The sequence below is a fragment of the Astatotilapia calliptera genome, chromosome 6 (assembly GCF_964374335.1).
Source record: "Astatotilapia calliptera chromosome 6, fAstCal68.1, whole genome shotgun sequence".
In the NCBI taxonomy this organism is placed as follows: domain Eukaryota; kingdom Metazoa; phylum Chordata; class Actinopteri; order Cichliformes; family Cichlidae; genus Astatotilapia; species Astatotilapia calliptera.
This window is the reverse complement of record NC_137427.1, coordinates 26075352-26090404: the sequence shown is the minus strand read 5'-3', so window position 1 is coordinate 26090404 and position 15053 is coordinate 26075352. Positions and strand designations below refer to the sequence as shown.

At 42.1% G+C, this 15053-nt stretch overlaps 2 protein-coding genes across 7 annotated transcripts in view; both read left to right on the top strand.

Annotated features, from left to right (window-relative positions):
• usp38 (ubiquitin specific peptidase 38) lies at nt 1-9576 on the top strand. The gene is made up of 11 exons (XM_080303008.1): nt 1-366; nt 1539-2229; nt 4482-4617; nt 4985-5114; nt 5244-5345; nt 5748-5906; nt 6098-6288; nt 6377-6470; nt 6574-6680; nt 6878-8210; nt 8818-9576. Exons 2-11 carry the CDS (start codon nt 1548-1550, stop codon nt 8986-8988), a joined length of 3105 nt encoding a protein of 1034 aa, XP_080159134.1. The 5' UTR covers nt 1-366; nt 1539-1547; the 3' UTR covers nt 8989-9576.
• A 3486-nt stretch (nt 9577-13062) lies between these two features.
• The window catches only part of gab1 (GRB2-associated binding protein 1), a 56679-nt gene continuing 54688 nt past the window's right edge, over nt 13063-15053 (top strand). For 2 of the 6 annotated variants that reach the window (XR_013909709.1, XR_013909708.1), the window contains exons 1-2: nt 13063-13577; nt 13712-13867. Coding sequence is in view for 4 of the 6 variants with exons in the window: in XM_026171325.2 (XP_026027110.1) it covers nt 13796-13867 (72 nt within the window). In the remaining 2 variants the exon portion in view is untranslated. The remainder of the gene's footprint in view (nt 13578-13711; nt 13868-15053) is intronic. The other 4 variants (XM_026171327.2, XM_026171324.2, XM_026171325.2 and 1 more) reach the window with 3 other exon arrangements.

Below are 15053 nucleotides of genomic sequence, written 5' to 3'. Positions count from 1 at the left end.
ACACACGAAGTGTACAATAAAAGGATAAAGGTTCTCGAAAATGCTCGCGGAAACGCAGCTTCGTTTAACTGGAAGCGTGTCAAACGGCCAGCAGCGCCATCCGTGGAAACCCACACGACTGACCGTTACACAAATGTAACAAAAGCGGAACAGGCAAAGTTAAGAGAAAAATAGCTTCACCCCAAGGGTCCTACCACCGTCTCTGTCCATAGGAATGACGTCGCTGTACGGTTAATCAGCTGTTTCCGAGCGAGGAAATGGACCAAAATAAATACACATAAAACTGTTTTATCTCTCTGAAGACATTTAGCTCTGACCGACGGCAGAAGCTACTCTGGTCGGACGCTGTTGACATGCTTTATTTGGGTAAGCACACATGTTGGATTATTTGAGTTACATGATGGCATTTATGCTAAGTCAGTTTGTAGGCTAACGGCAGGCCTCTTCGGCTGTTTCTTTCTTCTTCTTCTAATTTTTTTAAAAATTCTTTTAATTGTATTTTTGTTAGTAAAACTGCCACTATGGAGAGGTCAGTACTGTTTCTCAGGTTTAGTTTTAACGCTCATTCTAGCCGTACTTTAGTTTCTAGACATATAGAAATATCTGCTAACTTTACAACTAGCTTTAGCAAGCTAGTCGGCTATCTGTGTGTATCCCCCACAGCAGCAGCAACACAGAGCGGCAGGAGTCATAGATCATAGGCAAAACACGTGTGAAATAGCACATAGTAATGTAATGTGCAGTCTTCAAGGCAGATGGACAATACATTAAATTTGTTTTATTACGCTGAACTTGAAAAAAAAATGTATAGCAAAGTCGTGCGTTATATTTAGTGACAGATCCACTGAAACCACCTTAAATGCCCCCCTTCCCGTTAAGGTCAATAAGTTCAGCTACACCTTTTAATCCGAGAGGTATCTTAACAGCTATATCGATATCTACATCGATATCTTAAAATAAGTGTCTTTCGTTTTTACTACACGATAAAGAAATGCTACGGTAGTAAATGAAAGAAATCTGTCAGCGCCGCTCTTTGGGCGTAAATTTTAAGAAATTTGTAAAATTACGGAAAAAGTCACGGGATGTCATGTAGATCGCGAAAAAGCAACCGTTCTGTCATTTAATTGTTAACTACAGTATTAGTTAATTATTTTTGGTGTAAAGTTGTAAAACCTTTAAAAATACAGTTAAATGTCCAAAATGCACGCCTTCAATCCCACTTCCCAGAGCCATCCAGGGGGCCCCATTGGAGTCTGTGCCTGGCCAATTGTAACCTTGCATTTCTAATTTTGTCTCCCAAACTGCTCAACATGAGCGGTGTTGCTGATATTGTGATTTCTAATCTAATAATTTTACTGTTTACACCTTTGCTTTATAGTCATAAGTCAAAATGTTTTCTGTGACGTGTGTGATCACAAACAAAAACTGTGACAGAACAAATGTTCAGTGCACCATTTAGTGTGACTGCAGATGTTTTCTGACTCTTTTTTTTTTTTTTAAATGTTTCACCTAATTACTTTTTCAATTTTCCTCTTCAGATCGACATCATGGACAAGATTTTGGAGGGCCTGGTGAGCTCCAATCACTCTGTTCCAGTGAAGAAGGCCATTGTGAAGAAGGTAGTGGAAGCAGCTGAGAGAGAAGTGACAGAGGATCAGTGTCAGGCACTATTCACACTCACCACCCGCCTCATCTTGCTCGGTGAAGATGCCTTCCAGAAGCAAATTGGCTCCCAGGTTCTTGAAGCCTATGCACGCTACCACCGCCCAGAGTTTGAGCGTTTCTTCAGCAAAGACTTCGTCCTCAGTCTGCTCCAGCAGGGCTACGGCCAGCTGGACCGCAAAGACCCCGCCATAGTAGAATACATTCACTGCTGCCTGCGGTTGCTCATCAGCTGCCCATCGGTGCTGGAGATTTTTAGTGTGATCCAGGTGGAGGTTTTAAGGATGGTGTGTGAACGACCTGATCCCGCTTTCTGTGCCCGCCTGAGCACTTTGCTGTCAGACTTTGTGCAGTGCATCCCAAGAGATAAGTCGGGTATTCTGTTCTGCCAGCAGCTGGTGAGGACCATCAGTTCCTTCCACTGCTTTTCTAGCCAAGAGCAGGAACTGAGAGAGTATGTTGGTCAGGTGACGAAAGTTAGCGCGCTGCTACAGAACATCTGGAAGGCTGACCCAGCCACGCTGCTGCCCTCACTCCAGGAGGTCTTTGCTATTATCGCCTCTACAGGTAAGACTCTTTGATTCCATATAAATTGTGCCTTAAAGGAACAAGAAAGTCATTTCATACGTGATTACATTTTTTTAAATGGGTTCAGTTTTGAGACATTTGTTGTTATAGATGCCATTTAAAAAAAAAAAAAAAAAGAAAGGAGAAAAAAAAAAGAAATACTCAACATAAAGAGCAAATTTGGATTTTGTTAATAGTAGCGTTAAGGATGGGCATTTCAAACAGAAATATTATTTGATATTTACATCTCTTCCTCAGAGATTGCCCACAGCTCAAATGCTCTTAAATGACTTTGAATTCAGCTGTTTATATTTTCGACACACATTTGAGTGGGCTTCCCTGGCATACTGCCATCCACCAATTAATGATGCTGTTGGGTAATGCCCGTACTCTTATTCTGAAAGTTCAGTCACAGCAAACACGCTAGTACCAGCCCTTCCTGTCTTCTACCATCTCCTGAGAGGTTCATCAGGCTACTGTTGTGATACCCATCCCCCAGTTTGATAGACTAATGATGTGCTCCTGAATAAGCCTGAATTTCTGAGTTCCCAGTCAAAATTTGAATCTCAAACTCCCCCTTTGATTTGCTTTTGCCACTTGCGAAGTCAGAGTAGTAACCTGCAGTTAACAAACATGGTGGCACTAAATGTAAATAGCAGGAAAATCATAAAACTTTTCATTTGTACTGCCACTGTTATGTATTTGTGACTTACTAAGTAAGCTAAGCACAGACCAGGCTCTAACATGATTGTGCAGTGGTGTTTTAAGGTAGAAAAGAGCAAGACTTTTGCTCTATTGCTATTGATTCCTGAATAGCTTTACATTGCTAAGAAGCCAAACAAATCCTGGTTTGTTTGTTTGTTTGTTTTTTGTTTTAAGTTGTTGTTCTTTCTCGCTCTTTCTGGAACACGCTAATTAGGGAGGGACTTTTGAGTTGCAAGGTATGTGAAGGGCAGTATAACTGTCTTGTCTTGGACTTCAGCTAGTAATGATACTCTTTGATCTGCTCTGGATTTTTTATTGAGAGCTGGAGGGGAACTCCAACCAGAATCTGCAGCTGGTTGAGTGCTGGTTCATTTGCTGCTACACTGTTACCTCATCTAGGCTCCAGAGCAGAATTAGGAGTGCACTTCAGATGGGTGGAGTATGAGCCCATCCAACTGAAGAGAAGCTCAGTGGAGAGACAGCTAATACTTACTGTCATTTATTCTCACAGTCTGTTTAGCGTGATTTATTCTTGTTTTTAAGAAAACGTGTGTGCGCCTCCTTGAAGACGCACACCCACTCTGCTGAAGCTACAGCTCTTAATCATTTCTGGAGTTGGTGGGTACAATGACCTAGCCACACAAAGTATTTGTTTTAGTTTATTTAATAATTTACATCTTACATTGTAAAATCATGGTTAGTCCTAATTTATGCACTCATATCAACTGATTCATTTATTTATTTTTTTGAAGTATGGAAGATCAAAACCATCTCCAACCCTAATAAATAAGAGTGATTTACAAAATGCATGAAAAGTATATTGATTTTTTTTTTAAGTCACAGAAATTTTTGTTTTAACTTGCTTATGTGATGATGGTTTTTAAGTTTTTCCAGTTCCCCACTTCCCACTATTCCTTTGTGTATTTGAGATATATGAGACTTTTAGAAGAGTGAAACTGCCCAAAAAGTATAAAGAAAAAAAAGACTGAGTGTATGTGTATACACACACACACACACACACACACACACACACACACACACACACACACACACACACACACACACACACACACACACACAGTCTTTTTTTTCTTGGGCAGTTTCACTCTTCTAATAGTTGAGAGAGTTTCAGCTGAAGTCAAAGTTGCAGTAGCTGATGGTAAATGTTATTGATGTTCTGGGTTTGAAGCAGGAAATTGTTTCAAATATTATATGGACAGTATGTGTTTGAGCTCTGTGAGCAGATCCGCTTTGGATTGAAAGGTCCCTCGGCCTCCATTTTATTGATATTGTTCAGGCGAACAGTGCCCCTGGAATGCTTTCCTAATATCCGCAGAGCATCCCCCCTCTTCATAGAGGATGCATAAAGCACCATAGATGATTGTGATCGTGTTTTCATGATGATAAACCTCTACTTTCATATTGTTCAACCTTAGTGTTTGTTTCTTTTTCTATTTTCTCTTACAGACTGTAAGTGTAATTTGTATCCCAACACGTGTCCGCTGGAACACAAAGAAAAACTAACATTATGTATTTGATTATCGCAGACCCTTCCTTTGACCCAGCCATTGCACTGGCCAGCCTGGTCCAGCATATCCCTGTCCAGATGATCACAGTGCTTATCAAGAGCCTCACCACAGACCAGAACGTCAGAGACGCAAACATGACTAAAGCACTCTGCAGGTGAAATTGCACACTGAGCTATTTGAGTTCAAAAGAAGTGCCACAGTATTTAAATACAAGAATAGAATAATCCTTTAATTGTCCCACAAGGGGAAATTTGGTTGTAACAGCAGCCAGAAAGACACATACAAACAAACAGTACACAGGACACAGAACAGAAACATACACAATTTTTCTTACATATTTACATATGAACAATGGTTACTATAAACAGAGTACTGTACAACTGGAGAAGTACAGTTTTTAGGATGCATGTATAAATGGCTTGAACATTATCTTAACTGAAAATCTGTGGATCTATTTAATAAGAGTGGGTGGGTTTGTTCCAGTCATTTGCTGTTAACATATCCTTTTTCTGTCCATCTAGGATGATTGACTGGTTATCTTGGCCTCTTGCCCAACATGTAGATACCTGGGTCATCGCTCTGCTGAAAGGCCTGGCTGCTGTTCAGAAGTTCACTATCCTCATAGATGTCACTCTGCTTAAAATTGAACTGGTTTGTAATGAGAACTCTTCAATGAGTTTCTAATAGATGGAAATTGTGTGCATTTTACTGAAGCACCTCTATAAATAAACATGTTCGCAACAGATGATTTTATTTTATTTTTTTAAACTCCACCCATAGGTATTCAGTCGTCTGTGGTACCCCATTGTGCGTCAGGGGGCGCTGGCCGTGCTCTCTCACATGCTGCTGAGTTTCCAGCACTCTCCCGAGGCCTTCCATTTGGTAAGGGGGTCTCTTGTGTCCTCACAGCCCATTTCCCTCTCGTATGGCCACTTTATTGGTTTTCTCATTTTCGTCTCTTCTGGCTTAAATTACTTCAAAGCTGCATAGACGTCTTTTCCCAGAACTCTGGGCTTGGCACCACACTCTCACTAATGATGTGTGAAGCACTTAAATGCAGAGCAATAGCCCTTGAATTGGCCAATTTCATTAGATTCTAAAAACATGAATAGGCTCAAAAATACTCTGCAAATGAGACCTCTGTGGGGTTTCTGATGTGCAACCACCCCGTGGCTCACCGCACCACAGATATTTATGATTAATGTTAGCTGTACCTTCTGCTGTTTTCAGCGCTACGGTGTAGTCAACATTTTTCTCTTCTCTTTATTCCCTTCTCTCTCTTAGGTTGTTCCACATGTAGTAGATCTAGTTCAGTCCTTAAGGACAGATGGGCTTCCCACTAGCAAAGCGTTCCTGCTGCAGTTCACTGAGCTCATACACTGCATGATGTACCAGTACTCTGGCTTCCCTGACCTTTATGACAACATACTGGAGGCCATCAAGGTAACCAAGTGGGGAGAACACTTCTTTCTGTAGTTGGATATTTCAACAATAACAAAACACATCAGGTCCATGTTTTATTTATTTGGATCATTATAAATGAAACATGATATGCAATGAGGAGCTTCAGTTAGACTTTCTGTTACTTTTACTTTGCATTTTTACTGTGTTAAAAACGTCTCTTTTCTTTTCAGGATCTACCAAAATCTGCAGAAGAGAAGATCAAACTGGTGTTGAATCAAAGTGCCTGGACGTCTCAGTCCAACTCGTTTGCCTCTGGTCTGCTGAGGCAAGCTAAGTCTGAGACGGGCAAAACAGGCTTAGTCAACTTGGGGAACACCTGCTACATGAACAGCATCATCCAGACCCTTTTTATGGCCACAGAGTGAGTCTTTTAGACATAAAATCTGTAAAAGCAGGTGTTCTTGTTGTGAAATGAAATATGAAACCAACTTTTCTTTCTCTTTCTTCAGTTTCAGGAGGCATGTTTTATCATTGCATCTAAACGGTTCCAACACACTAATGAAAAAGCTTCAGCTTCTCTTTGCTTTCCTCGCACACACTCAGGTTAGTGTTGCCCTGTTAAGTAGCAATTACAAGCATTGTTAGTGGAGAACTACAGCAGCAGATATTAACGTGTTTCATTCATTTGTGTTTATCTGTCCTACAGAGGGCGGCCTATGCTCCCAGAAACTTCTTGGAAGCGTCCCGCCCCCCCTGGTTCAACGTGGGTTCTCAGCAGGACTGTTCAGAGTACCTCAGATTTCTTTTAGACAGGTATTTTAAATTAATAGCTTGTCAATCATTTGCATTACTGAAAGCGGAATGGAATAAATGTTAATGAATATAAAGCATTGTTAGTGCTAACTGCGTATGAATACTGTTTGTAAACTGTGTTTAAACAAAGACATAGCCGTTGCACTAATTTGTTTGATTTTTTTTCAATAAAAAGCTGAGTGTTTTCTGATCCCAAGGTTACACGAGGAGGAGAAAACCCTTCAGGCACTGGATTCAGCTGAACCAAAAGCTGCCTCCCCAGCTGACACGAGCTCCAAAGACCCTGCAACAACGTCTGCTCAGGAAGACAATGAACAGACCATTTTGCCTCTAGCAGAGGCCAAACCTGGAGATGACACAAGGACTTTGATAGAAAAGATGTTTGGAGGGAAGCTAATCACGAGCATTTGCTGTATGCTGTGCAACTGCATCTCTGAGAAAGAAGAACCTTTTACAGACCTCTCTTTGGCCTTTTGTCCAGGTACCACTTTACAGGATGGCCCTCAAACACAGAGGCAATCAGAAGAGCCCAAAGCTCTCTGTCAGGGATCTGTCAATGGTGGCAGCGAAGCTCCTGAGCCAAGCTCGGCCAAAGCTCCAGCTAGCAATGCCCATTTTGTGCCAGTAACAAATGAGCCTCCTCTCTCCGTGCCTGACCTGGTGAATTATTTTCTGGCTCCGGAAATCCTCGACGGAGACAACGCCTATTTCTGCGAGAAGTGTAGCTCCCTCCAGCGGGCAGAGAAGACCATTAAAGTGGTGTCTGCCCCTGAATACTTGATTCTCACTCTGCTGCGATTTTCATATGACGCCAAATGCCATGTCCGTAGGAAGATTCTTGATAATGTCACCATCCCACCGCTGATCAGACTTCCTGTACATGACCCTTCCGTACCTACACAGTGTTCTTCTTCTACCTCGTCTCCTTTGCAAGTGGATTCTCCTGAGAGCAGCGAGAATCTGGCCAAGAAACTCAAATCATCGCAACACGATGAGGAAGAGGAGAAGGCAAGGATAGATGGAGCAGAGGAGATGAGCAGGGCGATTCAGTCGGTCCCCTATGTCCTCAGCTCGGTCGTAATACATTCTGGTATATCGTCAGAGAGTGGCCACTATTACTCTTATGGTCGTAATATTAATGGAACAGATGGGGCACAGCATCCAGACAACCAGTACAGCATCAAAGAGGATTTAGGGAACGCCCAGGCCGAGTCCAACCTCTACACCTGCTCAGCTCCCTCGCTTCCACGTGAACAAAGCGAAATGCTGCCTAATAGTAGCCAGGAGGCAAAAGATTGGCTGCTCTTCAATGATAGCAGAGTAACATTCACATCTTTCCAATCAGTGCAAAACATTACTAATCGCTTCCCCAAGGACACCGCTTATGTGCTCATGTACAGGAAACAGGAGCTACCAGGGCAAAGCTTAAATGGGGGACTAATGGCAAATGGAATGAGACTGAGTGCCGAGCCTCCTCTGCAGAAAGAACTACTGGATGCTATTATCAAAGACAACAAGCTCTATTTACAGGTACGTTGGGTTGAACACATGAAATGCACTTCCATATACTGGTGTTCAGTTACCCTTTAAAACTGTCACTGCCTATAAATTCAAGTGTGAAGCGATTAGCTCGTATTAAATCTGTGGTTTAAGAACTCTGAGGGTATTTGGATAGAAATTGTGCTTATTTTGCCTGTTTTACACAAACATGACTTAAAGCCTCATTAACACTAACACTTCTAAGAATCGAGGTTATAAAAGTCAGTCACTGAGGTGGAAAGAGGTGAAGGGAAAGCAGGCCGTGCTTTTACGGATAACTTGGAGATGTAGTGTGTAGGAGTTTTTTATTTGGACTGCACATCTGAACTGTCCTGTTACAAGATGTGAAGAGTAATTTCACGAGTCATTGAACTGTGCTCCATCGAGTTGACATTCCACCACACTTTTTTTTTTCATTACAACTGCAGTAAATCTCCTCTAGGGGGTGCTATAATTACATGCAGCGAAAGCTCTGATGGACTTTCAAGCACACGCAAACTAGCGTTGCTTCTTTGTCACAGCAAAGTTGAGTGCTGTTTAAGCTTAAATATAATCTCGCTTGGAAATAACACTTCTCTCCCCTGCTTGCTGTCGTTAGGAGCAGGAGCTCAGCGCTCGGACCCAGGCTCTTCAGGCCCCATCATCCTCCTGCTCATTCAGGCCCAACGGTTCAGATGACAATAACCCACCAGGGAGCTGCGGCCCATCTGGAGGAGGAGGAGGAGGAGGAGGCGGAGGCTTCAATACTATTAGTAGACTGGTCTTCTGAAAGAGAGAGAGAGGCATAAAAATGCTGCAGGAAATCCAGATGAACTGGTGCTAAGGGAGTTCTGGGCTCATCCCACAGGACGCTGAATCTTCTCACTATGTATAGCAAAGGAGGAGCACTGAAATGATCTAGCAACACACATCAAAACTGGCTCTGATTCTTCATTTGATTTTCTTTAAATCTAAAAGTTTTGGTTAGTCCTCATCTATGATTTTTCTTTATTTATTTTTGTGATTTGAAAACATTGTAATCTCCTGTTAATCCTACAAATGTCAAAACTCGGGGTGGCTATTACTCACTGGTGCAAATATATTTCTGTCTCAAATGAAAGAATTTTGGCAGGATATGATTCAATAGTATACAAACGACTTCAGATTAATCTTCTAATAAACAGACAGAAGGCATTCATCTGTTGGAAATACAGATTTGTTTAATTTTTATTTATCATACTTTAAGTTTTTACTTGCAGCTTATTGTGAGCTGTGGTATTTTATTATTGGGGATATTGTGCCTGGGATCTGTACTCTGTTTCATACAAGACATGCAATAAATGTACATATGACTTCAAATAAAAGAACTTCAAATTGATTACAGTATTGACTTGTGTGTATCTATATAGATACACACGTGTGTGTGTGTGTGTGTGTATATATATGTATATGTATATGTTTGTTTGTTTTTTGGGTTTTTTTTCTTTTTGCCTGTCCCGTTTGGCTCTTTTGCCATCAGAATTGTTGTCTAAAGGCAAAGAAAGATGCCTAACGGATTTACTTTACCAAATTGACCATCCCAGCCTTGCCGTAATGGTCCATTTGATTCACCTTTTATTGTTTATTTTATTTTCACTTACTGAATACGGGACAGACTTGACTGGGGGAAAGAAGGGGAGAAAGAAAGAGGGAATGAGAAACAGCTGAGAAGAGGGACGGGGGAGAAGGGCAAAAACCAACAGAATGAGCAGGGGAAAAAAAAGAAATAAAAAATGCATATATCAATCACCTGGATCACCTGCTGAGAAAGAAAAAAGAAAACAAGCAGAAGAGAACAAGAGTAATAGAATAAACAGCATCACAATGATATATGGGAATATGACAGTAAATACTAAATATTAAACATTGTGCAGCACATAAGATCAACAGAACACAGTGTGCTTTGAGGTAGGAGCCAAAAAGGGTGTAGTTTGTGGGTGTGATCACCCGTGTGTACACCTGTGAGCATGGACGCGCTTGTTTTTTTTTTTTTTTTTTTTTAAAGGTTCCTTCATGTAATGATCTGCTAGAGGGTGTGGGGGGGCCACAGCCCTGTCCTCCAGGGCATGAAGCAGGTATGGAGGAGATCAAAACTCCAGACATCCAGAGGCCCCCAGAACACAAGAGACCAAGGAAGACCAACAGAGGGGCAGCCGCGCCACTGTCCCAGAAAGAGCTGAGGAGAGTCCCAGATGAGGGCTCACTCAGCAGCCGCGGAGCAGAAGCCAGGGGGAGTTGCAGTGACGCGCCTGTGAGCTCCGCCGGCAGTCAGCCGTGCCTGAGTGACCAAGCCCCAGGCCGAGAGGCCGGGGGCACCCCACCTCCGAAGTGGCCCGAGCGAGCACCAGGCTCCAGGCCCCGATAAGCGGCCGCCAAGGAGTGAGCCGGTGTGTACCTGGACGCCCATCCCCGGACACAAAGAACCACCAACGCACCGATGTCTGAGGGAGTCCGCCACTGAAAGGGGGAGTGGTGGTAGGGGGAGATAGGCCTCCAAACCTTGGAGGGCCTGAGATGTCCCTAGAGAGGTGGCGCCTGACACCCAACCTGACATATAGACACAGACATACAGGCACACACATATACAAACATCCATTCCCACCCTCATGCTCTCATATGCACTTACTCCACACTCAACCAACGTGGAGACAGACATAAAGAGACGCTGTACACACGATCACACTCCCCAAGCGTCCTCTACAAACCGGGTCTAGGTACCCTTGCCCCTGGAGGGGGGAACTGCACCCAGACCCAGGTGGTGTTACCCTTTTCCCTGCGGTGGGGGGAGGCAGACCGCCCCGACTCCGCAGCAGCAGGGAGGCCCCACACTCCAGACCGCAGTCGGACGGCCAACTCCTCCTCCTAGCCCCCCCGCTCCAGCAGGTCGCAGAGAACGGGGGTGAGAGAAGACTCCAATGTATATATATATGTATATATATATGTGTATATATATATGTATATATATATGTATATATATATGTGTATATATATATGTATATATATATGTATATATGTGTGTGTATATATGTATATATGTGTGTGTATATATGTGTATATATATGTATATATATATATATATATATATATTCAAAATCGCTTTGTCAAATGGAGTCTACTCAAACCAGTATTGGAAAAGGGAACTGCAGAGTCACATGCCATCACATACTGTTCCCACAGGCAAATTATAGTTGTCTTTTTTTTATGCAGAAACACAAAATCATTAGCAAATGTTTACTTTTTACACATTTTTAATTGATGTGGTAAATACACAGTGGCATGTGAGCCTTCAAAGGACATTTGGAAAATAAAAAATCTCAAGACTCCTTTTTAAGCAAGCAAACCTCCTGTTTGGTGGATTTTTTTTGCTTTTTGTGGATGTATTTTCAATATTCTGTATCCATTCAGTAGCCTGTTACTATGTTAGATAATTTGCAGACAATCTATAGCTCATCTGGAATATACTGACACCATATTTTAGGTCTGTCTTTCTAGGTAATACTGAAAAGCTGGAAACAGGTAACATAATACCCACATGAACCTTTAAATCTTAACTCTGGAGACTCTAGGCCTTTGCTTTTTGATGATGTGCACATATGGCTCTCAAAGAGAATTAATTGGGGTTGCTGTGTTGTGTCTACAGCCTTTAATTGCTCCCTGTTTCTTCATCAGGACTAATGCTGTGGAAACAGGCCATGTGTCAATAGACTGGCAAAGTCATTAATCACAGAATAACAGGGAAACATCCTTTCGGAGAAGCATAACCATACCAATAGGATTCCTCAAATTCCACTCGGATTCCATAGGAAACACGCCTTTGCCAGTAGAAAGGACCAGTTATAGATGGTCTTTTTGGTCCCCCGGGATATTGACATATTTCTAGTGAACCACATCCAGGCTTACAGGAAAAAACATTTTCTAACAGCTTTGGTGCTGGACTGTAGCCTGTGAGGAGATTGCTGGTAGCTTTAGGCTCTGTGGATTTTTAGATTCAAATAAATGGTATGGGAAGTAGATTTAAATTTAGCAGTGACAGAGATGATATAGCTTTGTAAATAAATAGAGACACGGATTCATAGATAAAAACGTTAAAAAACTATCATGTAAATAGACTACTGAGTCTATTTTAACATGATTGTATACAGATTCCTCTCTGGGGACTCCAGCAGCATTGTGGATAGTGTAGTCTAGACATGCAGTGATTTGTTGGGACCCTAGGGGTTGAGGCGGGTCCTTTCATTGTCGCTTTTTTTAAGCTCATTGTCTTCACCAAGAGGTGCATGCTTCTGTATTAACGTTATGCGTCATCTACAAAAAAGCTAAACAACACTTCACTAGTGTTGTTATTTTTTTAGGAACGGGACACAGAGAACTGTTTGAACTACATGTCCCATGATGGAAGCTCTACAGCTTTCCCTGCACGCCGCCGCCTCTCCAGTTTGTGCTCTGAAGAACCGCATCAAGCAGTCGGAACAAACATCAACTTCCGACTTTGAATTTCAAAATAACATTCTAGAAATTAAACCACGTTGAGTCGTGCCTCGTATGTGCGAATATTACCATGAAGAAATATTCTGGAGTGTAAAAATGAAAATATATTCTATGTTCTTTATAACAATGTAGCCTTTATCAATTTACAGAACTAGCCATAGTACTACAGTATTGCTTAGATGAGAAAAGGTAGATGTCAACCTGTCAATCAAGACTAAAAATAGCAACTTACACTACTACGTTTCTAAACTAAAGGCAGCTTCAAAGCGTGCTAATATTATTTTGAAAACAAACCAATAACTTCCGGTCCTCTCGCCTATGCGGCTGTTAACTCCATTCAGTAGTGTTCCAGAGGAGGGTGAGTTTAGGGAAAGACGGAGCCACCCTGTCAATCACAATTAAGGAACCATGGGAGTAAACTGGTAGGAAAGCTAGGCGAAACCACCGTGTTTACGGTCGAGCTTGTTTTAATTTGCGTTCAGACGACAACTATGCACCGGTACAGTGTGGGACATGCACACCCGACCTCTCCAGATGGGAATCGCTTCACTTTGACGGGAATTAGCATGAGACGTTAAATATAACAACAACAAAAAAAACTTGCCGACTTTCATTTGTCTGCGCCTGTTTTTTCTTTTCTTTTTTCCTCTTTTTTTTTTTTGCCCCCACAGCCTTCCAGTTTGAACAAAATACAAAAGTCACCGCTGATATTTGTTCAAAAGGCGGTGCCGCCGGGGTTTATGTTTACTCCAAGCTAAGGAGACACGTTTATTTGAGTACAACTCGTGGAAATCTGGTCTGTGCATTTCACAGAACTGCCGTGTCGGCGAGTCCACTTTCGGAGGAGTGACGGTTGGTTATTGCGCCTTTAAAAACACACATACACGCACAGCATTTTTTTTAAAACAAACTTTATATTCGAAGTATGTTTTGACTTCACCGTCTTAGCCTCATATTAACTGTTTTATTGTTATTTTTCCCCCCAGGTACAAGAAGACACTCCCGAAAACAACCAGCGCCAAGCGTCAATCCGGGCTCAAACTCCAGAGAGAGCAAGAAAAGGAGCAGAAATGAGCGGGGGAGAGGTGGTGTGCTCGGGGTGGCTGAGAAAGTCTCCTCCTGAAAAAAAGTTGAGACGTTACGTAAGTGCGCTTTATATCCTCTTTGTTACGTTGTAATAAAGTAACCTGTTAGACCAAAGGGAGGAAAAAAACGTGCATGCTTTTCCCTGGAGGCTCTCCCCGGGTGCAGACGATGTGTAGGCCTCATCTTGTGTGCATTGCAACAATCAGCTTTTGTCTCTCCCCCCCCTTACCCTTTTTGTTGGTGAACCTGAAAGTGTGCGTTACTTATATAAAGTAAAGTTGCTTAAGCGTGACTTAACAGGCTTTGCTCAAGGGCACGTCAGCGGGGCGCATGGCCGTTGTTTGGGAAGCAAACATGAGACTCTGGCAAGCATTATCTCGGGAGAATTTGATTGTCTTTGACCAGTAACGCAGTGCTTTGATTACCTTTTGAAGTCACGCAGTCAAGAGTATCAAAGGTGGTCGCTGAGAGTTAAATGATTTACAAATCAACTGCAAAATCAGAGCTAGTTGTGGCTGTCATTACATCTACTATATCTGCCATTGTTTACATCCCTGTGTTGTCTTATCTGCAGCTCTGTCAGTCTCTACTCACACCTGCTATTCAGTCTTACATACTTTTAAAACGATATGCAATCAGTTATGACATGCCATTGATTTTTTTTTTTTCCCCCCACAAGTGTAACTGACAGTTTTATGTTCCTGTTCTCTCTGTTTAATTAGTGTGCTATTGGAAGAACCTCTCATATAAGGCTAAAGCAAATAACTTGATTAGCTGCTTTGTTAGCCATCAAGCCCATTTGATTTCTTTGTGCACGGCATCTTTATTGATACAAGAGCTGTAAGATCAGAGAAGGGATGTTTTTGCAGAAACCAGAAGTTCAAGAGAGCATAAAATATACACTTAGAAGCAGGGTTCATTGAGTGCCTGCATCACATCTATTACAGAATAGTGTTTTATTTGATGACAGAGGTCACCTTGTTGTACAGTACTTTGTGACAACAGTTTCCAGCTGTTTTTTTTAAAACCAGGACCCTGTTCATATCTGGAGTTGGCCAGGATTTGATCAGGAATGGACAATCCTTCTCCAAGTGAGATCAGGTGCCTTTACTGACCACTCATAATTAAGTGTACCCCACCCATTGCATATGCATGCTCTGACGCAGCATGAGAAAACATGGGGATAGATGCAGAGAAGACAAGAATCCTGTTCGTGCACAAAAAACAGCTAAAGAATGAGGC

Coding starts and splice junctions, on each gene's coding strand:
- usp38 (XM_080303008.1), top strand. CDS start 1,548: ATGGACAAGATTTTGGAGGGCCTGGTGAGCTCCAATCACTCTGTTCCA. Junction 5,346..5,747: donor CTCCCGAGGCCTTCCATTTG/GTAAGGGGGTCT, acceptor TCTCTCTCTTAG/GTTGTTCCACATGTAGTAGA. Junction 6,681..6,877: donor CTCAGATTTCTTTTAGACAG/GTATTTTAAATT, acceptor TCTGATCCCAAG/GTTACACGAGGAGGAGAAAA.